Source organism: Mauremys mutica, chromosome 2 (genome assembly GCF_020497125.1).
Source record: "Mauremys mutica isolate MM-2020 ecotype Southern chromosome 2, ASM2049712v1, whole genome shotgun sequence".
Classification (NCBI taxonomy): Eukaryota; Metazoa; Chordata; order Testudines; family Geoemydidae; genus Mauremys; species Mauremys mutica.
Window position 1 is genome coordinate 24,582,074 of NC_059073.1, and position 18,256 is coordinate 24,600,329.

Sequence of the window (18,256 nt, forward strand, 5' to 3'; positions counted from 1 at the left end):
ATATTTAAGGTAGACATGTGTGGGCTGAGTGAAACATGGATAAAAATGGTGTCCATGGAGTTATCTGCTCAAAACATCTTTGTAAATGATCAAAATGTCTCAGACTTACTTTCAGGAAATGGGTTTTAATCTTCCCACAGTCTTTGCCTCTCTGTTCATTCACTGGGGAATAGAACACGTCTTTTGCTGGGATTCTTGCATATGCAACTCTTTTGTTGTTGCTGAGCATCCAGATGAACACATCAGGCACGGTATGCTGCGGCTATTAAAATGACATGGAACAGAACTTGTATGCTTTGAACACTAGAGCTACATTAACAAATGCTATTTTTATGAGAAACGATCATTAATTTTTGTTAAACATCAGTTAACAAGAGCTGACTCCTTTCAACAATTTGACAAGACAAAGCCAGCCTTTCCTGAGAAGAGACAGGTAAGCATCAGAATCTAGAGAATCTATCAATTCACACCTAAAAATCCATATACCAGACTGTATGACACATGTCTGCTCAAACCTCAGTTCCTGAGCACAGACAGAGTTTGTTCCTTTTAAGGTTTTAAGCTTTTAAGGAGCTTAAACTCTGTTCAAACTATCAAAGAGAGGGTTAGTAGGTGACTTGATCATGGACTATAAGGGCCTACACAGGGGAAAAGTATCACATACTAAAGGATCTTTAATGTAGCAGATAAAGGCATAACCAGCTGCAGTGGCTGGAAGTTGAAGCTACGGAAATTCAAACTAGAAATAAGTTGTAAAGTTTGAATAGAGAATCTTACCGAGGTACATGGTGGATACACCATCACTTGAGGTCTTTAAATCAGACTGGCTGTAATTCTAACAGAGATGCTTTAGCTCAACCAGAAGTTATGGGACTTGATGCAAAAATCACTGGGTGAAAAATATATGGCCCGTGCTATGCAGGAAGTCAGACTGGACACTCATAATAGTTCCTTCTGATCTTAACATTTATGGGCTTGATACTCATTTACCCTAAGGCCTTAGGGAAAATGAGAATCAGGACCCACCATTCTACTTTCTACGAGGTCATGGTTGAATAAGCTCTCCCAGGAACATGGAATAGCAGTACAGACACTGTCTAGCTGAGACTACAACAGGGCTCATGCACTACCCTTTTTTGTGTGAGAGTGAGAGATTCGCCATGGATCCTCCATGTAATCACTGATCCACTGGTCACAATCCCCCTCTTCCACAACCCCCCACGCTAGTGCAAGTGAAGCCTGCACACGCACAGCTGTGTGGCAGGCAGAGGGTGCAGAAACCCTATGGGATACCCTATATACTACTCCTCCATCCTGCACCTTTCATTTAGGTGCTTCTTTTGCCCTAGATTCATTGTTTACTTTCAGATGAAATCTCACCATGGAGGCCTAATATTCTTTATTTAGGCAAATGTATGTACAGTGTATCCAGTTTGCCAATGTCACAGTGCCCTGGCCACAACCCCATTTCCCAGGACATTCCCATGTCAAGGGCGGTATGTGAGGCAGAAGCGCCGACTTTCTGATTATCCTGGGGGTGCTTGACCCCTGCTCTGCCCCAGGCCATGCCCTCACTCCACCCCTTCCCTCAAGGCCCCACCCCACTTCTTCCTGCCCCCATTCCACCTCCGCCCTGCCTCTTCCCACCTTGTTCTGACCCTCCCCCAAAGCACATCCTGCCCCTCCCCTCTGTGCCTCCTGCACAGTGCAAAACAGCTGATCACTGGCAGATGAGAGGAGCTGTGGAGGGGGAGGAGCTGATTGGTGGGGCAGGAGATGTGGGAGGGGGAGGGGAAGGAGCTGATTGGCAGGGCCGCCAATGGGTGCTGAGCACCCACTCCCCCCTCCCCTCCATGGATGCTCCAGCACCAGAGCACCCATGGAGTTGGTGCCTATGAGGGGATATAGAGTAGTGGGGATCACCAGCTAGTCAGTCTAGTCAGGATCTAACCCAGAGTTTTACTGATTATACTGTATTATATAGACTTGTGTCATCTTAGTTAAAGCATTAGATACTGTGACTAGGTAAAGTCCCGTGTCACTGGTGAATTACCTCATCAACCAAGAATCGAATTTTTTCTACAAAGTTCTGTGTTTCGCGCATCAGTTCATCTACTGACATCTTTTTTTTCTGTTGCTGAACAATTCCATTGGCATCAGAGGACATTGCTTCCTGGAACAGGAGTAGACAATAGGTAAGTATTTCATATACACTTCCCAGTTCATGAAAAACGTATTTCAAACTATCCAACTGCGCATGCAAGGAGAAATAGCTACTCAGGTTCACTCTGGAAAATGCTTTCCCCTCCCCCGCCCAAATTTCAAAGCAGAGGACAAATTAACTTTCAGGAAATGATTCCAGCTATACAAAATGTGCATTTTCGCCAACCTGTGTGTGTGTTTACACAGTGAAGGTCCCCAGAAATTTGTGTTTACTGCTCCTAGCACAATAGGGCCCTGATCCTGATGGAGGGCTTTGAGCGATACTGTACTACAAACAATGGCATTAAAATAATACATACATATACTGTGCAACCACAAGGTGTAGTAGAAAATGCAGGCCTATTAGGATATGTAAAGAACCCTCTGTATATTTACTGCATAATAATGATATTTTATGATGATACTAACATGATCCTGCTCCTGAAAGATGGTGTTAATTTTACTGGGAGTTGCTAGTACTTATCAACCATCTGGATCAGTCCCTCTATGTGTATATATTAAAAATGGATCCTCTCATACTGAGAAAAGATGGTCCACTGGGTAGGTTGGTAACTGAGGCCTCAGAAGACTTAGGTTCAGTGCCGTGCTCCGCCACTGGCTTTTTTGTGTAACCTTGGGCAAGTCACTTAGTCTCTCTGTCTCAGCTTCTCAGTGGATCTGTGCCTCAGTTCTCCATCTGTAATATGCAGGGAAGAATATTTCCCTACCTCACAGGGTTGTTGCAAAGAGACATACATAAAGATTGTGTGGCATTCAGACGCTACAGTAATGGGAGCCATACAGGATAGCTAGAACACAGATGTTTATACATAAAATCTAGGGGGAGATAAAAAATGTATGGATATTTAATTCTCTTTAGATATTCTGTGCCAGAGTCTCATTTACTGTAAGATCTTTTTATGCTATTCTGACTTAAAATGGATGCAGAAGTGACAGAGCAGTGTAAACGAGGCTTAGTGTAAATGAAAATCAAAGTCAGCCTAGCCGTATTAGCTTTGAAAAATCAAACAAGAATATTTTTAAATATACACACATTTGTCTATATCTATCTATAGCTATTGCTATATCGAGAGCTACATGTAAAAACAGCAAAAATATGATGGGCCTGATTCGTCTATAACTTAGGCCCAGATCCAGCAAAGCAATCAGGCCTGGGCCAAATCAGTGCCTTACAACTAGTGTAAATCAGGACTAATTCTACTGAACTGTCAGGAGTTACACTACTGTAAAATCAGGGTAGATATGAAGGAGAACAAAGCTTTCTGCTGTAATTGATTATTTCATGTCACATATTGAAAATAATACGTTCAAAATTACTTTAAAGTATCTTAAAACGTTTTGCTTAACACAGTAGCCTTTAAAAAAAAAGATCTTGGATGTAATTTTCACATGCATTATGAAAAACACTCTGGCTCCGAGAAACCAAATCCAAATTACTACACACACACTGCATATGTTTAAGATTAACTCATGTATATATTGTGCCAGTGCTTAAAGAGGGAGCCGTTCATACCAGTTCTTGCCTGCACATCATGAGTCTTTTTTTGTCCAAAGCAGTCTGGTTCATCCCTTGGGGCTTCTTTTCGGCATTAGCGATGAAGGTTCTGAGATCAGGGGATAGTAATACAGAAATATTTGTTATGAGATTACCTTATTAAGATGGCTGATAATATAGACTGCAAGTAAATTGTTATCTGGCACAGTGCATGAAGCAGAAGATGGTGATGCTGCAATTGTCAGTCTAATATAAATGTTGAAGGCACCACCCATACTAGAGAGAGTTAAAAAGCACATACAATCTGTACTGTAATGTTCACACATAAATTATTTCACTCTTGCGGTTTGCCTGTATTTTGGGACCAATCCTGTCCATCTTACTTAGGGCACAATGGGAGTTCTGCTTGTGCAAGATTTTTATGTATCTGTCTTGCACCTTATTGCTTCTCAATTATTCTCATATAAATGTTTTATTTTGAGAGTCCAGAAAGCCTAAGATCGAATCCAGTAATTGACAGATGGAAAACAAGTCCCGGAAATTAAATAAAATTATATTGCGTAAAATAGGAGCCAGAGGTTGTAAAATTCTCTGCTTTTACCGCAGAATACAAAGTACAGCAAATTAAGCTCATTTTATTTTTCATGCATCTTGCCAATTTATGGGTCCATAGCCTGGAAATTGCTATCAATGTATAAAGTACACTTCATGCTCCTCTATTAAATTGGGTTACCTGCATTGACTGATAAAGGCATATAGAATGTTGTTCATTTTCTCTTCTGATGCAGTCTCTGAAACTTTGATCAAATCTTTTACTTCCTCTAACCCTTCTTCCTAAGAACAAGATGTGAAAAAAACAGTTGTATAAAGAAGAGCTGTCAGTGTAATAATTTGTACTCCACATATTCAGAGTCTAGCCAGTAAGAGGAAGACAGGTGATCTTGCAACTTGAAAAGTCTGAGCTTTGACATACCGCTAAGCTTGGAGCATGCCTAGGAAGGTAACACAAGTGTGTGACTCTGTTTGAGCCTTTCTACAGCCTTTCTACACCTAAAGTATTGATTTAGGGGCCATATTTTTTACCTAATTTGTAAATGTAAGTGAGTGGGAAGTATTCTCTAGTGGTTAGATTACAAGACTTGTGGTTTCCTGGATTCTATATATAGATCTGCCATTATCTGATCATTGTCTTAGGCTAGTCATTTAGGTCATAATAGTTAAAATTGGGTGCCTAAAATAACACACTTACATTCATATATAAGGCCCAATGCAATGTCCAGTGACATCAATGGGGATTGGTGTTCAATTACCGTAAGTGGCTTGATTTTCAGAGATGACCTCAGTGACAGCTGTAGGTGCTTAGACACTCTGAAAAGCGGCATATGCTGACTGCAATGAGCTATCCCATTCAGGAGACAGGCTGTGCCATTGCACAAGGGTTAAAGCAAAGTAATCTGCTGTGTTTCTAAGACCTTCCACTCCCAATTCAGCACATGGGTTTCTTCTTTCCTGCTGTGCCTGCACAATCTGTGAGCTACCTTGCTTCAGCTGCAGTGGAAGGAGCCATCTACTCCCTTCATTTACCTGCAAGTAGGGAGAAGGGAATCTGTCCTTTGCTGAGTCTCTGTGCAGGCCTAATAAAAGGTAATAATTGGAAATATACCAATCTCCTAGAACTGGAAGGGACCTTGAAAGGTCATTGAGTCCAGCCCCCTGGCCTTCACTAGCAGGACTAATTTTTACCCCAGATCCTTAAGTGGCCTCCTCAAGGATTGAACTCACAATCCTGGGTTTAGCAGGCCAATGCTCAAACCACTGAGCTATCCCTCCCCCCTGCTAAACCTGCTTATCAGATATGCTGGTAGAGCTCCCTGAATAAAGGACTGTGGGAAGGGTCCCTTTTCCTAATGTACTCTTATTGGAGATATGCCACCCCAGTCAATTAGCCAACCCAGAAGAAATCCTTTGCCCTCTACACACTCAGTGTGATCTGGAACATCATTCAGAATGGCTGTACTGCAGTCTATATAGCAAAAGGATTGGGGGAGAGTCCGGGACTTATCCCTGGCAAGTGAGCAAGTTTAGGCTGCTGCATAATGCCAAGACTGGCTTTATGTAACTGCTTCCTCAGGGGGACAGGGTGAAGCTTCCTATGGCAGCCCAGGAACATGCTGGGGTCTCTACAGGCCAGGAGCTACATAGGCTTATTTGGACAGGATAGACACCAGAGTTGGCTGGAAAAGGAATTTTTTCATAGAAAATTTAGACAAAAACAACAAAATATAGCTTTTGTCAACGTTTTCAGTGGAAACAGAACACTTGAAATGCTTTTGGTCTTTGACTGAAATTTTTCAGTATTCTGAGGGGGCGGAAATTGAAAATTTCTCAGGAAAACAGACACTTTCCACAGAGGTTTTTATTTAGTCAAAAACCCAATTTTCCATCAAAAAAAAAAGGTTTTGACAGATACTTTCCAACAAATTCTGACCATATGTAGCACCAAGCTTACCAACAGATCTGCCATTTTCTCTAGGACATTGGACAAGTACAGTCGGAAGGTCTGATCTCCCCAGTAGCTCTTTATATAGACACAGGGCTTCTTCTCATCGTACGGCAAGTAGTGATAGTTCCTGTGAAAATACATTAAATGCTGTGAGCAGTCTGGAATCAAATGTAAATAACGGGCCAAATCTTTGGGTGCCAGGGTTATATGGGTGTACTTCACTCTGTTGTCAATGGACTGGCCACCCATTGATACACCATTTCATCTTTGAGTGTGAGTATAAGAGTAGCGTTTGTGTAAGTAGTAATTGCGTGCCTGTTTGCTTAACCAATCAATTTTCTTTTTAATAAAGTTGGGTTGCATCATTCAGAGTGTCTCCTAGTGGTTTGCTACTAAATGTAACTGACCTAGAGACTTGCACCTGAAAACTAAACTGGGTTTTATTGCACCCTTATCTTTAGCAACATCCTATTAATTGGGAACGTTTCAACACAAAAGGCCACACTGGCCCAAACTATTGGGGAAAAGAAAAAATCCATCCATACACTCATCCCCCAGGGAATTGTATGATGGGAACTCATTGAATTACGATTCCCAGAGCTTCTTGACCCTTTCAAGGGTCGCTGGTATTGTTTTGTTTTTGTATTTGCAGAGGGGACGATTTGGCCCTATTGTGATAGAGAACACGGCACTCTTAGAAGAATGAGACGTGACATCCTATCATTAATTTCGCTATGAGGAGTTGAACAGAGTCATTTTTTCATGGTTAGTTTGTCCTTGTTATACATTGTTATATTAAATATGAAAAATTCCTGGCAATTTACTGGTGCCTGTTTGCACGGGTGGGAGGAGTTGCATATGACTGGTTGGGAAAGCCATTTTCTATACTTTTGTTAATCTGTTAGCAGTATGAAATGCCAAATTGGATGTTTTGTTTCTGTTTTTACTGTTAATTTATGGGCGTTAGAACAATATTTATTTGACATATGGAATGTCCCACTGTAGTACTGATTAATATTAGGAATATCCTTTCAGTGACAGTGATTACAATTACCAATGACATTCCTGCTGTCTGATGGCCCTAGCAGTTCAAGTGGCTACAGACACCATGAGAAGAGAAAAATAAAAAAACAATGTATATCTACACAAATTAGAGGGAAATGGATCCTTAATGAGAGAAAGCTTTAGAAATATCTGAGCAAGCTAAAAATGGAATTGCAGCTTTGAAGAGTGTTTCATTCTTTTACTGCAGCTATTTAAACCCAAATTCCTGTCAGGGGAAAAACTAAAAATCCTGCAGTCTGCTTTACAGGATAATAACCCAGCAGGAGCCCATTCTGTAGTACTATTATGAGAGAAGAGGGACAACTATATTCTTAACAGACAGTGATTTTCATCTCTGTAGTGCCGGGAAAAAAAAAAAGGTAAAAGAAAAGTCTTACAAAGTCTTTCATTTCTCCTTAATTTCACTGACCATTATTTAATTTTATTGCATGATTTACTGTCAGGAAGGACTCAATCCAAACAGTTCTGAACTTTGTGCAGGTTCAGAAACCAAAACAGAGATCCAGATCCAAAATTCCCCGATGGCCCCTATGTCTATAACTCCTGCTGGCAGGGCCTTGAAGCCTACAGGAAGAGGTACTGTCAAGTTTTGGGCCTCCTGTATTATAGAATTTCCTCTGCTCGGCACTCAGTAATGTCAGGAATAGTTCTATCTACTACTGTGTTTTATTTATCTTTGACATGAAATGAAATATGTGAGTGTGAGAGAAAATCACCTTGTACTTTAACAAGTCCATCTGCAAACTTCTTTTTGTATTTGTTTTTGCTCCATCAACTCTCCATCTTTTCTCCATGGTCTGTTCTTCTGTTCCCCCCCGCCCCCCGCCCCATCCCCGATCTGTGCTATTATTTGTTATTTAAATCTTATTTTCTAGATCTTGAAATGTTTTGGAAATCTGATTATCTGCAAAATAGGGACCAGATTCTGATACCCTTGTTCACTTGAATAATACCTGCTCTTCATGTAGTCTCACTGATTTCAGCGGAGCTACTTACAGAGTAAGGTACTAATCACTGTTATTAAGGGTATTGGACTCTGGCCCTAAATTTGTACTGAGCTGAATTGAAAAAACTACTCTCCCTTCTCTGACTCTACCATGTGGCACTGTAATATAGTCTTGTTAAAGGCACCAAAAGTTCTAAGGACAACCCACATTTGATCCAAGTTCCTCAGCTGGTGTAACCCAAGGCAGATCCATTGACTTGAATAGGGCTTTCCTGATTTACACCGGCCAATTATGTTTTAGCACATTCTACAATAGGCTGTTCAGTGCTGTTAGCAATTGTTAAATAAAAAACCTACATCCTAGTGTTACAGGGCAAAAGCCAGAAAGCTACACATTAAGGTCATGAATTTCAAACGTTCTACCGATTTCCTTCTGTGAGGAGTGGCTTCTCAGGGTGGGTGGTGGATATCATTGGTACTGGAACGTCATGTGATGCTTCACCCTCCCCTTCGTGCAGTAATGGGGCACTTTCTTCCACTTCTCCCTCATGTCCCTTCTTTTTACTACCAGCTTCTGGTGACACTCCATCAATAACATTTCCAAAGTTACCTAGAGATACAAAACAAGGTTATAAGGGCAGGGGATGGAATCAGGCTACATAGGAGATAGGGTGATAAACCTGAGTGAACTACTGTTCTTTGCTTTATTGTTAATGCACCCCAACATTGTATTAGCCTGTTTTTAAAAAGTGATATAGGAACGTAGGTATATTTATTTGTTCCAGTCCTTTAGAGCAGCTCCCATTTCCTTATTTCCTAGTCTTGTGCAGGAACTGCCCCTAGTAGAGATACCTAAGCTAACTCCTGCTCCTTTTTTCTAGCTGTCTTTACAGGAGCTTTTCTTTGCAGTGAAGAGCCTGGAAGCACCAAGTGACCTGCCAGGTCTCCACAGATCAGCTCTCTGGGTAATCTGTTTCCAGTAATCCCTAGTCTACAGTTTGAGAACCACTGGTTTAACCACTGTATGATGGTCCATATATAGCAAGAGCTGGATTGTCCTCTTGCAATGATTTTACACTGGGGAGCTTTACAATAGTGTGAAGCCTTATGTGCTCACAACAGACATCCGTGTTGTCCAAGAGACTGTTCAATAGAAACATTAGTCTCTGGCAAATTCAGGGATCGGAGGGAGCATGTCCTGATAATGAGTGCAGAGACTGGTGAATGTCTGGGATCCAGCTGGTATGGATTTAGTTAAAAGCTCCGCAAAGTTTGAGATATTTTTACAGATTTCATTACAAAGTTAGAGCCGGAGAATTCTTTGGTAGAATTTCTGGAGTGAAGCACAAAGCAGACAATCCCCATGTACAAAAAACCCCAAAATGATTCCAACTGAACCCCTCTGCCCCCACATCTTACTTAGCTGACTATTCTGACAATGCTCTGTTGTCTATTGGTTATGGCAGCAAGGGTTAGCCACATTATCTGTCCAGGCCCCACCCCAGCAAGATGAATAAGGCTAAGGTGGTTATTTCCATTAAATGGTAATACAGGACTGCTGTACAAGGTATAGCAATGTGCTGCCTTTGAATGGGTGATGCTGCCCTCTAGGAGCTGGCCCACAGAGAGAATATGGAACCGACATTAGCTAATGAAATTCTAAAAGTGCCTGAATTTTTGGAGTGGACAGTAGAGAGTTGTAGCCCCAGCTCCCAGTGTGTGTATGAAATTTCAGTGGTGATTGTATCTGCTATTTGCAACACATGGATCCTAATTACAAAAGCTGTTTTCAGATGTGTTAAAGCCTGTTTTCATTCAAGCTAATTTAGCATTGTATGGGTTCAGAGGGGGCGTTATTAACAGCAGTGCTGTGGGGAACACGTTGCACTCATGATGCACAAATTTCATCTAACAATACTGTCATACCTATAGAAATGTACCAGAGAGGGCAGTTGTCAGTTGACATGAGGAGGGTATGTATCAAACTGGCTATTACAATTTTAATTAGAGATGGGCTTGAGGCTGAAATTGGGGTCTGAATCTCAGATGCTACAATGTTCCGACCTAGATTTTGGCTCAGCCTAATGGCTATTAGCCACATTTGGATCCCAATTCCAAACACGCACAAAGCTGGAGGGTGCCAGAACCAGTTTTCAGATCCAGACTTAATGCCAGTTTTAATTCCTAATGCGAACTGGTCTTTGGCCTTTATTGCACAAGTACACAAACGAGCTTGCTGTTAATTTTGGTTTATTTTCCCACTGAATGTCAGCGTAAGTCAATATTACACATTGCTTTGTTTGCCTACGCGGTCACTCCCTGCACTCACATTCTTCAGAAGGAACACATGTCCAGACACGTGAGTGAACATAAGGAAAATACGGGACTGTCACTATGCACAGAGACCTCATTAGGCAGGTAAACCAAGAAAGGATCGGCAAAGTCCTTCAGGTGAAATCAGGTTCAATCCAGGCTTTCACCTGGAACTGATCTTTCTGAGGTTTGGAAATGTTCAGCTAACATTTATAAAAAGATCTTTCATTTTCTCTTTATGCTGCACTTAGGGCAAATCCTGGCCCCGCCACCACAGCTGCAGAGGAGCCCTTGTGCAGCAGAACCAGTAGAGGGCAGGATTTAGCCAGGCTTCTTAGAGGGAGTGCATCTGTGTGTGTGGTGCGGGACTCAGCTCTGCCCTGATCTCCTCTACACAAGCATGCAGGAAAGGCCAGGGTGTCAGTAGGATTGGGCCAGATCCCCTGCAGAGAGAATCCATTAGAGCCATGGGAGCTGCAGTAGCTGTTGCAAAGCGATCTGCAGCCTGGGGCGAATAGTCCTTGTGATTCATCACTCTCACAGAGATACCCAAGCACAGTCTACTATGCTAGATGGCGCTAGATGAGAAGATTTGGACCTATGGAATCCAACTGTGACCGAAAACAACAAAGGCTCGGTGCTTCCAGATTGAGTGGAAGAAGGAAACACCAGAAAAATTGTGACATCCAGTGCCATGACGTTCAGAGATTAATTGAAATTTATAGGTATTTCTCTGCAGTCAGCCCCTTCAATAATATAGTCACCTTGATGCACTGAGACTTAACTCCTTCATTGGAGAAGCATTTTACACATCCTTACCAACAGAAACTTCAAAGCTTATTGGTTTATCTCCAACCTTCCTGTCAATCATCGTGGCTTCAAAAAATGCTCCAAAGAGAAGGAATTCCTCAGAGTCCTCTTTGTGGATCTGTGGGAGGGAAATGACATTGGTTTTACCTTTTATTGTTTTCTTAGTACGCAGAAGCAGTGCTTAATTTATGCCAAGATTTGCCAGGGCTGAGCCCCAGTGCCTCTTGGCTTGTCACATCAGTTATGAAAATAAAAAAAATTGCTTGAGCCTTGGCATCTAATTGCTTGATCCCCAGCACCTCTTTCATTACAAATTAAGCACTGCACAGAAGTCTCTATGAATGGTTTCAGCACATTCACTTACTGTCATACAATCATACAAATTATCTGTCTATTTTTGTTTCAGTGCAACAGTGAAATTTCACTCTCTTGAAATAAGTCATATTAAGCGTATTGTGGCAATATAACTTCCGAGCAATGATGTAGTTGGACTACAGTATATAGCATTCTAATGAATTCCAACCCTAGAGTTTTCACATCTGTGCTGCCCCCTTGTGGCTCCTCAGAGTCACTTCATAAAATCATAGAAATGTAGGGCTGGAAGGGATCTCAAGAAGCCATTTGGTCCAGCCCCCTTTGCTGTAGCAGGCCCAAGTAAACCTCCCAGATCATCAATGACAGGTGTTTGTCCAAGTTATTCTTAAATTTCCAGTGATGGGGGTTCCACAACCTCCCTTGGAAGCCTATTCCATCGTTTAACTGTCTTTATAGTGACACATATGGCAATGAGTGAAACCAGGACTCAGAATCTGTGCCACACTCTTCTATTCCCATTTACAAAAGTAATAAATTTTGAATGCTCATTATGTTCTTGGCGTTGTGCTCAGTCAGTAATGTCAGATTATGAGGCACGGTGATTTACCCCAATCTGCAGAGAGACATCATAAAAATGTTGCAAATTTTATCACTTTTCCATTTATTTGTAATCTCCAGCACTCTTGACTTCCCTTCTACATGTCTGTAACATAATGATTCTGTCTACAGCAGCAGGAAATATATTTGAATGTCAACAAGGAAAGAATATCAAACAGTATGGAGATGTGTTATTGCATTTTATTCATTCTGAATTTGAGAGTCAGACACCAGTTGCTAACAATTATCTTGACTGTAATAAATCCTTATTGTTTCTATTAATTGGCATTACAGTAGTGTCTGTTTATCTATGTGAGATACTTCTATAGTCCCTATAACTTTATCTGAGCACTTCAAAATCTTTAATGTATTTATCCTCAGAACACCCCATTACCCTCATTAACAGATGGAGAACTGAGTTACAGACTCTCGAAGGTATTTAAGTTCCTAACTCCCATTAAAATCAATGGGAGTTAGAAGCCTTTGAGGACCTGACCTAAGTGACTTGCCCAAAGTCACCGTGGTAGAGCAGAAAATTGAACGTGGGGTTTCAAGTCCAGTCTAGAGCTGTAGCCACTGGACCCCTCCGTCCTCTCACATTGCACTAGACCCTTTTAAAACAGAAAGGGACTGAGCCCCAGCTGATGTAAATCAGCCTAATTCAATTTGTATGAAGTTAATGGAGCTACATCAATTTATAGCAGCTGAAGATCTTGCCCATAATAAGTTGTGATCCCTGCTCCAAAGAGCTCGTGTAACCCACACACCTTCTGGGTGTGGTGTTCTGTCCCATCTAGTGGCACTGAGACACTTAGAGAGAGAGAGAGAGAAAATGAGTCTGCTCCACAGCCTTAGCTAACAGCCAGTTGGCTTTTAGTCCATGTGGTAGACGCTCATGCACTAAGCTCCAGAGGCTGCAGGTTTGATCCTGATGACTAGGCTCTGTCGGTGGTACACTCGCAATTCCAGAAGAGAAGCCACATGAAGGATAAGAGAGACGGGGAAACATGCAGTTGGGCTGCTTCTTCTCACACTTCCACCAGTTTCACACTAGTGACTTTAATGGTGCTACTACTGATTAGCATAAATAAAGGAAGACAATCAGACCCAGTGTCTATCAATCCCAACTACCCCTGCTGGCTCTGTACCTAGATATTATTAGTTGCCAGTTTCTTGTAGATATTGCAGCAGAATTGGGCCTCAAGGAGGAGAGGCTAGCGGCATTAATGACTGTGAGCCACATTCTCTGCTGGTGTAAATAGGTGAAATTCTACTGAAGGCAATGGAGCTATGTCCATTTACCCCAGCACACAATTTGGCCCTAGTTCAGGGAAGGTGGCCCTCACTACTGTGGTGGCAGTCTGCAAGCTGCATTCTCCATCCTGAATGACCATAAAGAGAGAGGTTCCTAAAGAAAGGAAATGCTGATGGTCATAGACTTGAGAGAGGCTAGGTTCCACCCCTTCGTATCACACTTTTTGTCAACCATGCTCAGATGCCCATTAAAGGTACCCACCAGGGGTGGACAGAGCCTCCCAATTGAATGAGTGCACTTCAATAAATTGCTGAGGGGGCGCCAGTTACCAGCAGCAGCATGCTCTGCCCCAGCACCACAATCCTAATCCCAGCCCGGTGTGGAGGAGATCCCACAGGTAAGGGGATGGCTGGAGAGCAAGCCCGCTCCACACTCACCCTGGAGCAGAAATTCCTGTCCTGTGGTCCTGGGCCCAACTCCCTGCTCTGAGCATTGCAACCTGGCATACAGGATTGCAATGTCACTCTAGTTTGGCCTAGCTATCCCTCCATCATCATGAGTGGTGCTGCAATCCTGTGCACCATGCCCAGAGTGGGGAGCCAGGCCCAGGTCCCCCTACCCCCGCCCTGAGACAGGAGCTGCTGCTGCAGGGTGAGTGTGGGGCAGACTCGCTCTCGCCCATGGGCCTCCCCTCTGCACTGGGCCAGGAGTGTATATTTGCCTGTGAAAATGTACGTTTATCAATACAGTTCTGCTCTTGGGGTCTATACCCAAATATGATTAACATGAAGCCACCCACACCTATCAATAGTGTATCAAAAACATTCAGTATGTTTGCACCCTTGGTTTCATTATTTCTGTGGGTGCACTTGAACCCATGAACGCACAGTAAAGCCACTGCTGGTGTCCACCCACTGTTTGGAAACAGTTTATTTCCAAGAGAGAATGAGGAACCTAATTTTTAAATGTGTGTGTCCTATTATGACCCCCCCAAAACTAAAAGTTGGTGCTTAAATAAAGCTACTTAACATTAGATGGTGAACACTTCAGGTCTAGGACTTAGGAACATGGGAACTGCCATATTGGGTCAGACCCATGGTCCAACCAGTCCAGTATCCTGTCTCTGACAGTTGCTAGCACCAGTTGCCTGAGAAGAAGGTGCAAGCTACCCCACAATAGGAAGATATGGGACTGAATCTTCCTATATCTGTTCAAAGCCTATGCGCAGTTGCTTGTACCGTACCTATAGTAAATAATGATTTCCATCCTATTCAGTAAATGATATTAATGACATATATAAATTTATGATCCATTGGCATGGCAAATCCTGTAACTGGATGTGAGCGCATGAACCCCAGTGCATCTGTGGTGATTCACATCCAGGTTATAGACCTGACTGCATGACTGGGACCTTAGTTTGTCAATTAGCTACATACTTTAAGCCAAGCATCAATCAATCTCTAAATTTTAAACTAACCTCAGCAGGCACATCGAAGGGCTCAACTTCCGCCTCGGTGGAGTTTGCCTTGTCTGAAGGAGAAGATGATTTCCCATCCTCTGCTTTGTCTGTTTTCTCTTTTCCTTTAGATGCTTTGGAGTCTTTATCTTTGGAAGGTAACTTTATGTCTTTGATGATCTTTGAAAATTTAGACTCTTGCGCTCCCCCTGAAAGTATCTCCACTGCAATTTCAATTAGGAGGCGACCTCTAAAGGAGACGCCTTCCCCAAAACCTTCATTGAGCTCCTGGTGGTCGTCCATTAGGGAGTGGTTCCTAGGTGAGCCATAGAGATTGATCCAAGCTGGTCCAAAGGTAGGCAAGAACCCTGGAGATGATGCATATTTTACAACATTTGCATTACAAGCTCTCACTCGCTCACACATTGTTTGCAGAACTCTGTTCTCTGAGAGTTTTACTCATTAAGGGGCTCAATCTGGCCCCACTTCTATGGGTGCTGGTGTCCCTCCAGCTGCAGAATGGGATTTGGGGAGGGTGTAGTCATGTGCATACCCCAATACAGTACAGAGCACTGCTCCACGGGGGAAACCTATGTACTGTCACCTAGGGACTGGGGTGGTGCAGCATGAAACAGACTATCTGCCACAATGAGTCTCCTCCAGCAATTCTCTCTATGGAATGGGAGAGGCGCCAGAGCCCTGGAGTGGCTCCCTTCATGCTCTGCAGATTGAGACTGGGATGTGGGGGGAAGATCCCTATCCTTGGACCAGGCGTTCCAATGCCCATCCTGTTACTTGGACTGGGAGCTGGGGAGAGGATTTAGGTCTATGACACTTTAAAATGGCTTATTTTTCTCTTTTTGAGTAACTAGGAACAAATAGTTGCCATTGAGTAGATCAGAAATAGAAGGCTGGTCTGCCCCTGAAAAGTGATACATACTTGTTTGCCTGGCAATGCAAGTGCCTTTGGCATTAGCCCTGAATTCATATCCCTTGACCCTAACTAGGGGCGGCTCTAGGAATTGCGCCGCCCGAAGCAGGGCGGCACGCCACGGGGGGGCGCTCTGGCGGTCACCGGTCCCGCGGCTCTGGTGGACCTCCCGCAGGCATGCCTGCGGATGCTCCAACGAAGCCGCGGGACCAGCGGACCCTCCGCAGGCACGTCTGCGGGAGGTCCACCGGAGCCGCCTGCCGCCCTCCCGTGGCACGCCGCCCCAAGCGTGCGCTTGGCGCGCTGGGGTCCCAGCTTGGCGCGCTGGGGTCTGGAGCCGGCCCTGACCCTAACTGAAATAGAAATGCCACATGGTAACAGATCATTGCCACATTCCCAGAAAGGGTAAGAATCCTTTTAGATACTGATCAAAATGATGCTATTTAGGAGTCTTTGTAACAAAGGGGACAACACCCTTTGGAGCCCTTAACTGGGTCTTAACTAGTATCCAGTCACCATGCTGGTGAATTTTATCCCACGGGGCGGGGGTGGGGGAGGAGGGAGAAGAGTTTTTATAACAAACTTTTTCCTCTTTACCTTTATCTCCATCTTGCTCATTTGAGATTTTTTTCAGGTCTATGAAGTGTGTGGCTAAGGCCACATCATTCATGCTGCCTTCGTCCCACACCTGGATTTTGACTCTTCGACACAGCGGGGGAAACATTTCCTTGAAGACAATCTGTTCATGCCACACAGGATCAGCACAGTTTTTTTGCACTGTTGTTCGTCCCTGAAATGAAAGACCAGCAGCTCTAGGCCTTGAGGCTAGACCAGACTCTGGAGAACAATGCTGAGTATAACAAAGTCCTCTAGCAAGCCCTGTCTCTTCTATCGCAGAGGAAGCATGTGGTCTAAATAAAAATAATTTTTAAGCACAGTTTTCCAGTCTGGTATATTTACTGAACCTTGAAAGCATCTCTGCTTTTCTCTTAGTCAGTGCTAACACCGAGCATAATGCTACACTGCAATAACTACTGTGGGAGTTTCCTTCTTTGTTTTCTCCTAAAGTATTTAATGAAGGGCCATATCCTGGCCTTGGAATTCTCACGCAGAACTAGTAGAGTTTAGTGCGATGTGTAACTCTTCAATGTACCAGTTCAATTCCTCTCTGTGCGCTCAGAGTGATATTTCTGCCATGCAAAACTGCACACATGGAGGTGGCCTTTTAAATTAAAGTTTCGGTTCTAAGGAACAAGTGGTACGTTAGCGCAGTTAGCGCAGTTGTCAGGTGAAATCTACCCCTGTGCAGAAGGCCAGCACAAGGCCTTATGCATCACTTGTGACCCATTTCGACTTATTTATTTAGGTCCCGATATTTAGGTGTTTGTCCCGCGTCCCAACCTATCTTTGGTCGGCACGCAATTTATCCCGATATTTTTTTTGTTGCTCCACCAGCGGACCACCCCCCCATGTGTTCCGATATTTTCTTCCTCTCATCTGGTCACCCTATGTGCATCCCATGTGACTGGGCCTGTCAGGGAGGGCCCAAAGGGGCAGGAGTCCTCCACCTAGGCCTGAAACTGAAAGCAGGGCTGTTCCAGCGACCTTACTGCAACTCCTGGCTGTAGTATTGGTTTTTGCATTCCGAGTTCTCAGAGGAACAGCCAGTGGATCCATGCAGTCCTGGATCCATCTGCCCTAACTCATGCCTCCTGACATATCACGTGGCTAAAGCAAGATGCAGCATCACTCAGGACTGGCCTGTCTGCTCCAGATGGGTGGACGGACCAAATCTGAGTGGTGCTGCAACTCTGTGCACCAGGTTGCAATACCACTGAGTTTGGGGCCCTGTCAAACAAGAGGCCGAGGGCAAACTGCCCCTTTCTGAATGGCCCTGAATGCAGGAAATATTCACTTCATCCGGGGGTTAAAACAGGACAGTTCTGCAAAACCTGGGACTCTTGGGAGGTCTGCCCTAATCCTAAACCCCGCATCCGATAGTAAACACCACTGGATAATTCCTACCCCTATAATTAGAACTGTGTTCCACAGAAAACCCAAACTGTACACAAAGACTTTCACAAACCCACAAATAGGTCAGATATTTGCACCCACATTTTTTTTTCAGGTGTAAAATTTTGCATATTCAGAAAGTCAGCTTAGTGCACGTGAACTGAAAGCATGGGTGCAAATTAGGAAGCTAGAAGTCTGCAATAATGGCTTCATTTGCAGTCGCAATGCATTGGTCATGCACAAATATGAATTTCTGCAAAAGCCTCCATATGAATAGATATGAAAAGTTAATGAAAAAAATATGGGTGTAAATGTTCAGCCTGATTCTGATCTC

General features: G+C 43.4%; 1 protein-coding gene across 3 annotated transcripts in view; it reads right to left on the reverse strand.

The window, feature by feature from the left end:
* FER1L6 (fer-1 like family member 6) overlaps positions 1-18,256 on the reverse strand; it is a 176,123-nt gene that overhangs the window by 59,641 nt on the left and 98,226 nt on the right. For 2 of the 3 annotated variants that reach the window (XM_045004365.1, XM_045004364.1), the window contains exons 12-20: positions 16,507-16,699; positions 15,000-15,346; positions 11,365-11,473; positions 8,656-8,842; positions 6,228-6,348; positions 4,452-4,552; positions 3,737-3,827; positions 2,054-2,173; positions 110-262 (exon numbers count right to left, since the gene is read on the reverse strand). In XM_045004365.1, the coding sequence (XP_044860300.1) occupies positions 110-262; positions 2,054-2,173; positions 3,737-3,827; positions 4,452-4,552; positions 6,228-6,348; positions 8,656-8,842; positions 11,365-11,473; positions 15,000-15,346; positions 16,507-16,699 (1,422 nt within the window). Of the gene's footprint in view, positions 1-109; positions 263-2,053; positions 2,174-3,736; positions 3,828-4,451; positions 4,553-6,227; positions 6,349-8,655; positions 8,843-11,364; positions 11,474-14,999; positions 15,347-16,506; positions 16,700-18,256 lie in introns of those variants that run through there. The other variant, XM_045004366.1, reaches the window with a different exon arrangement.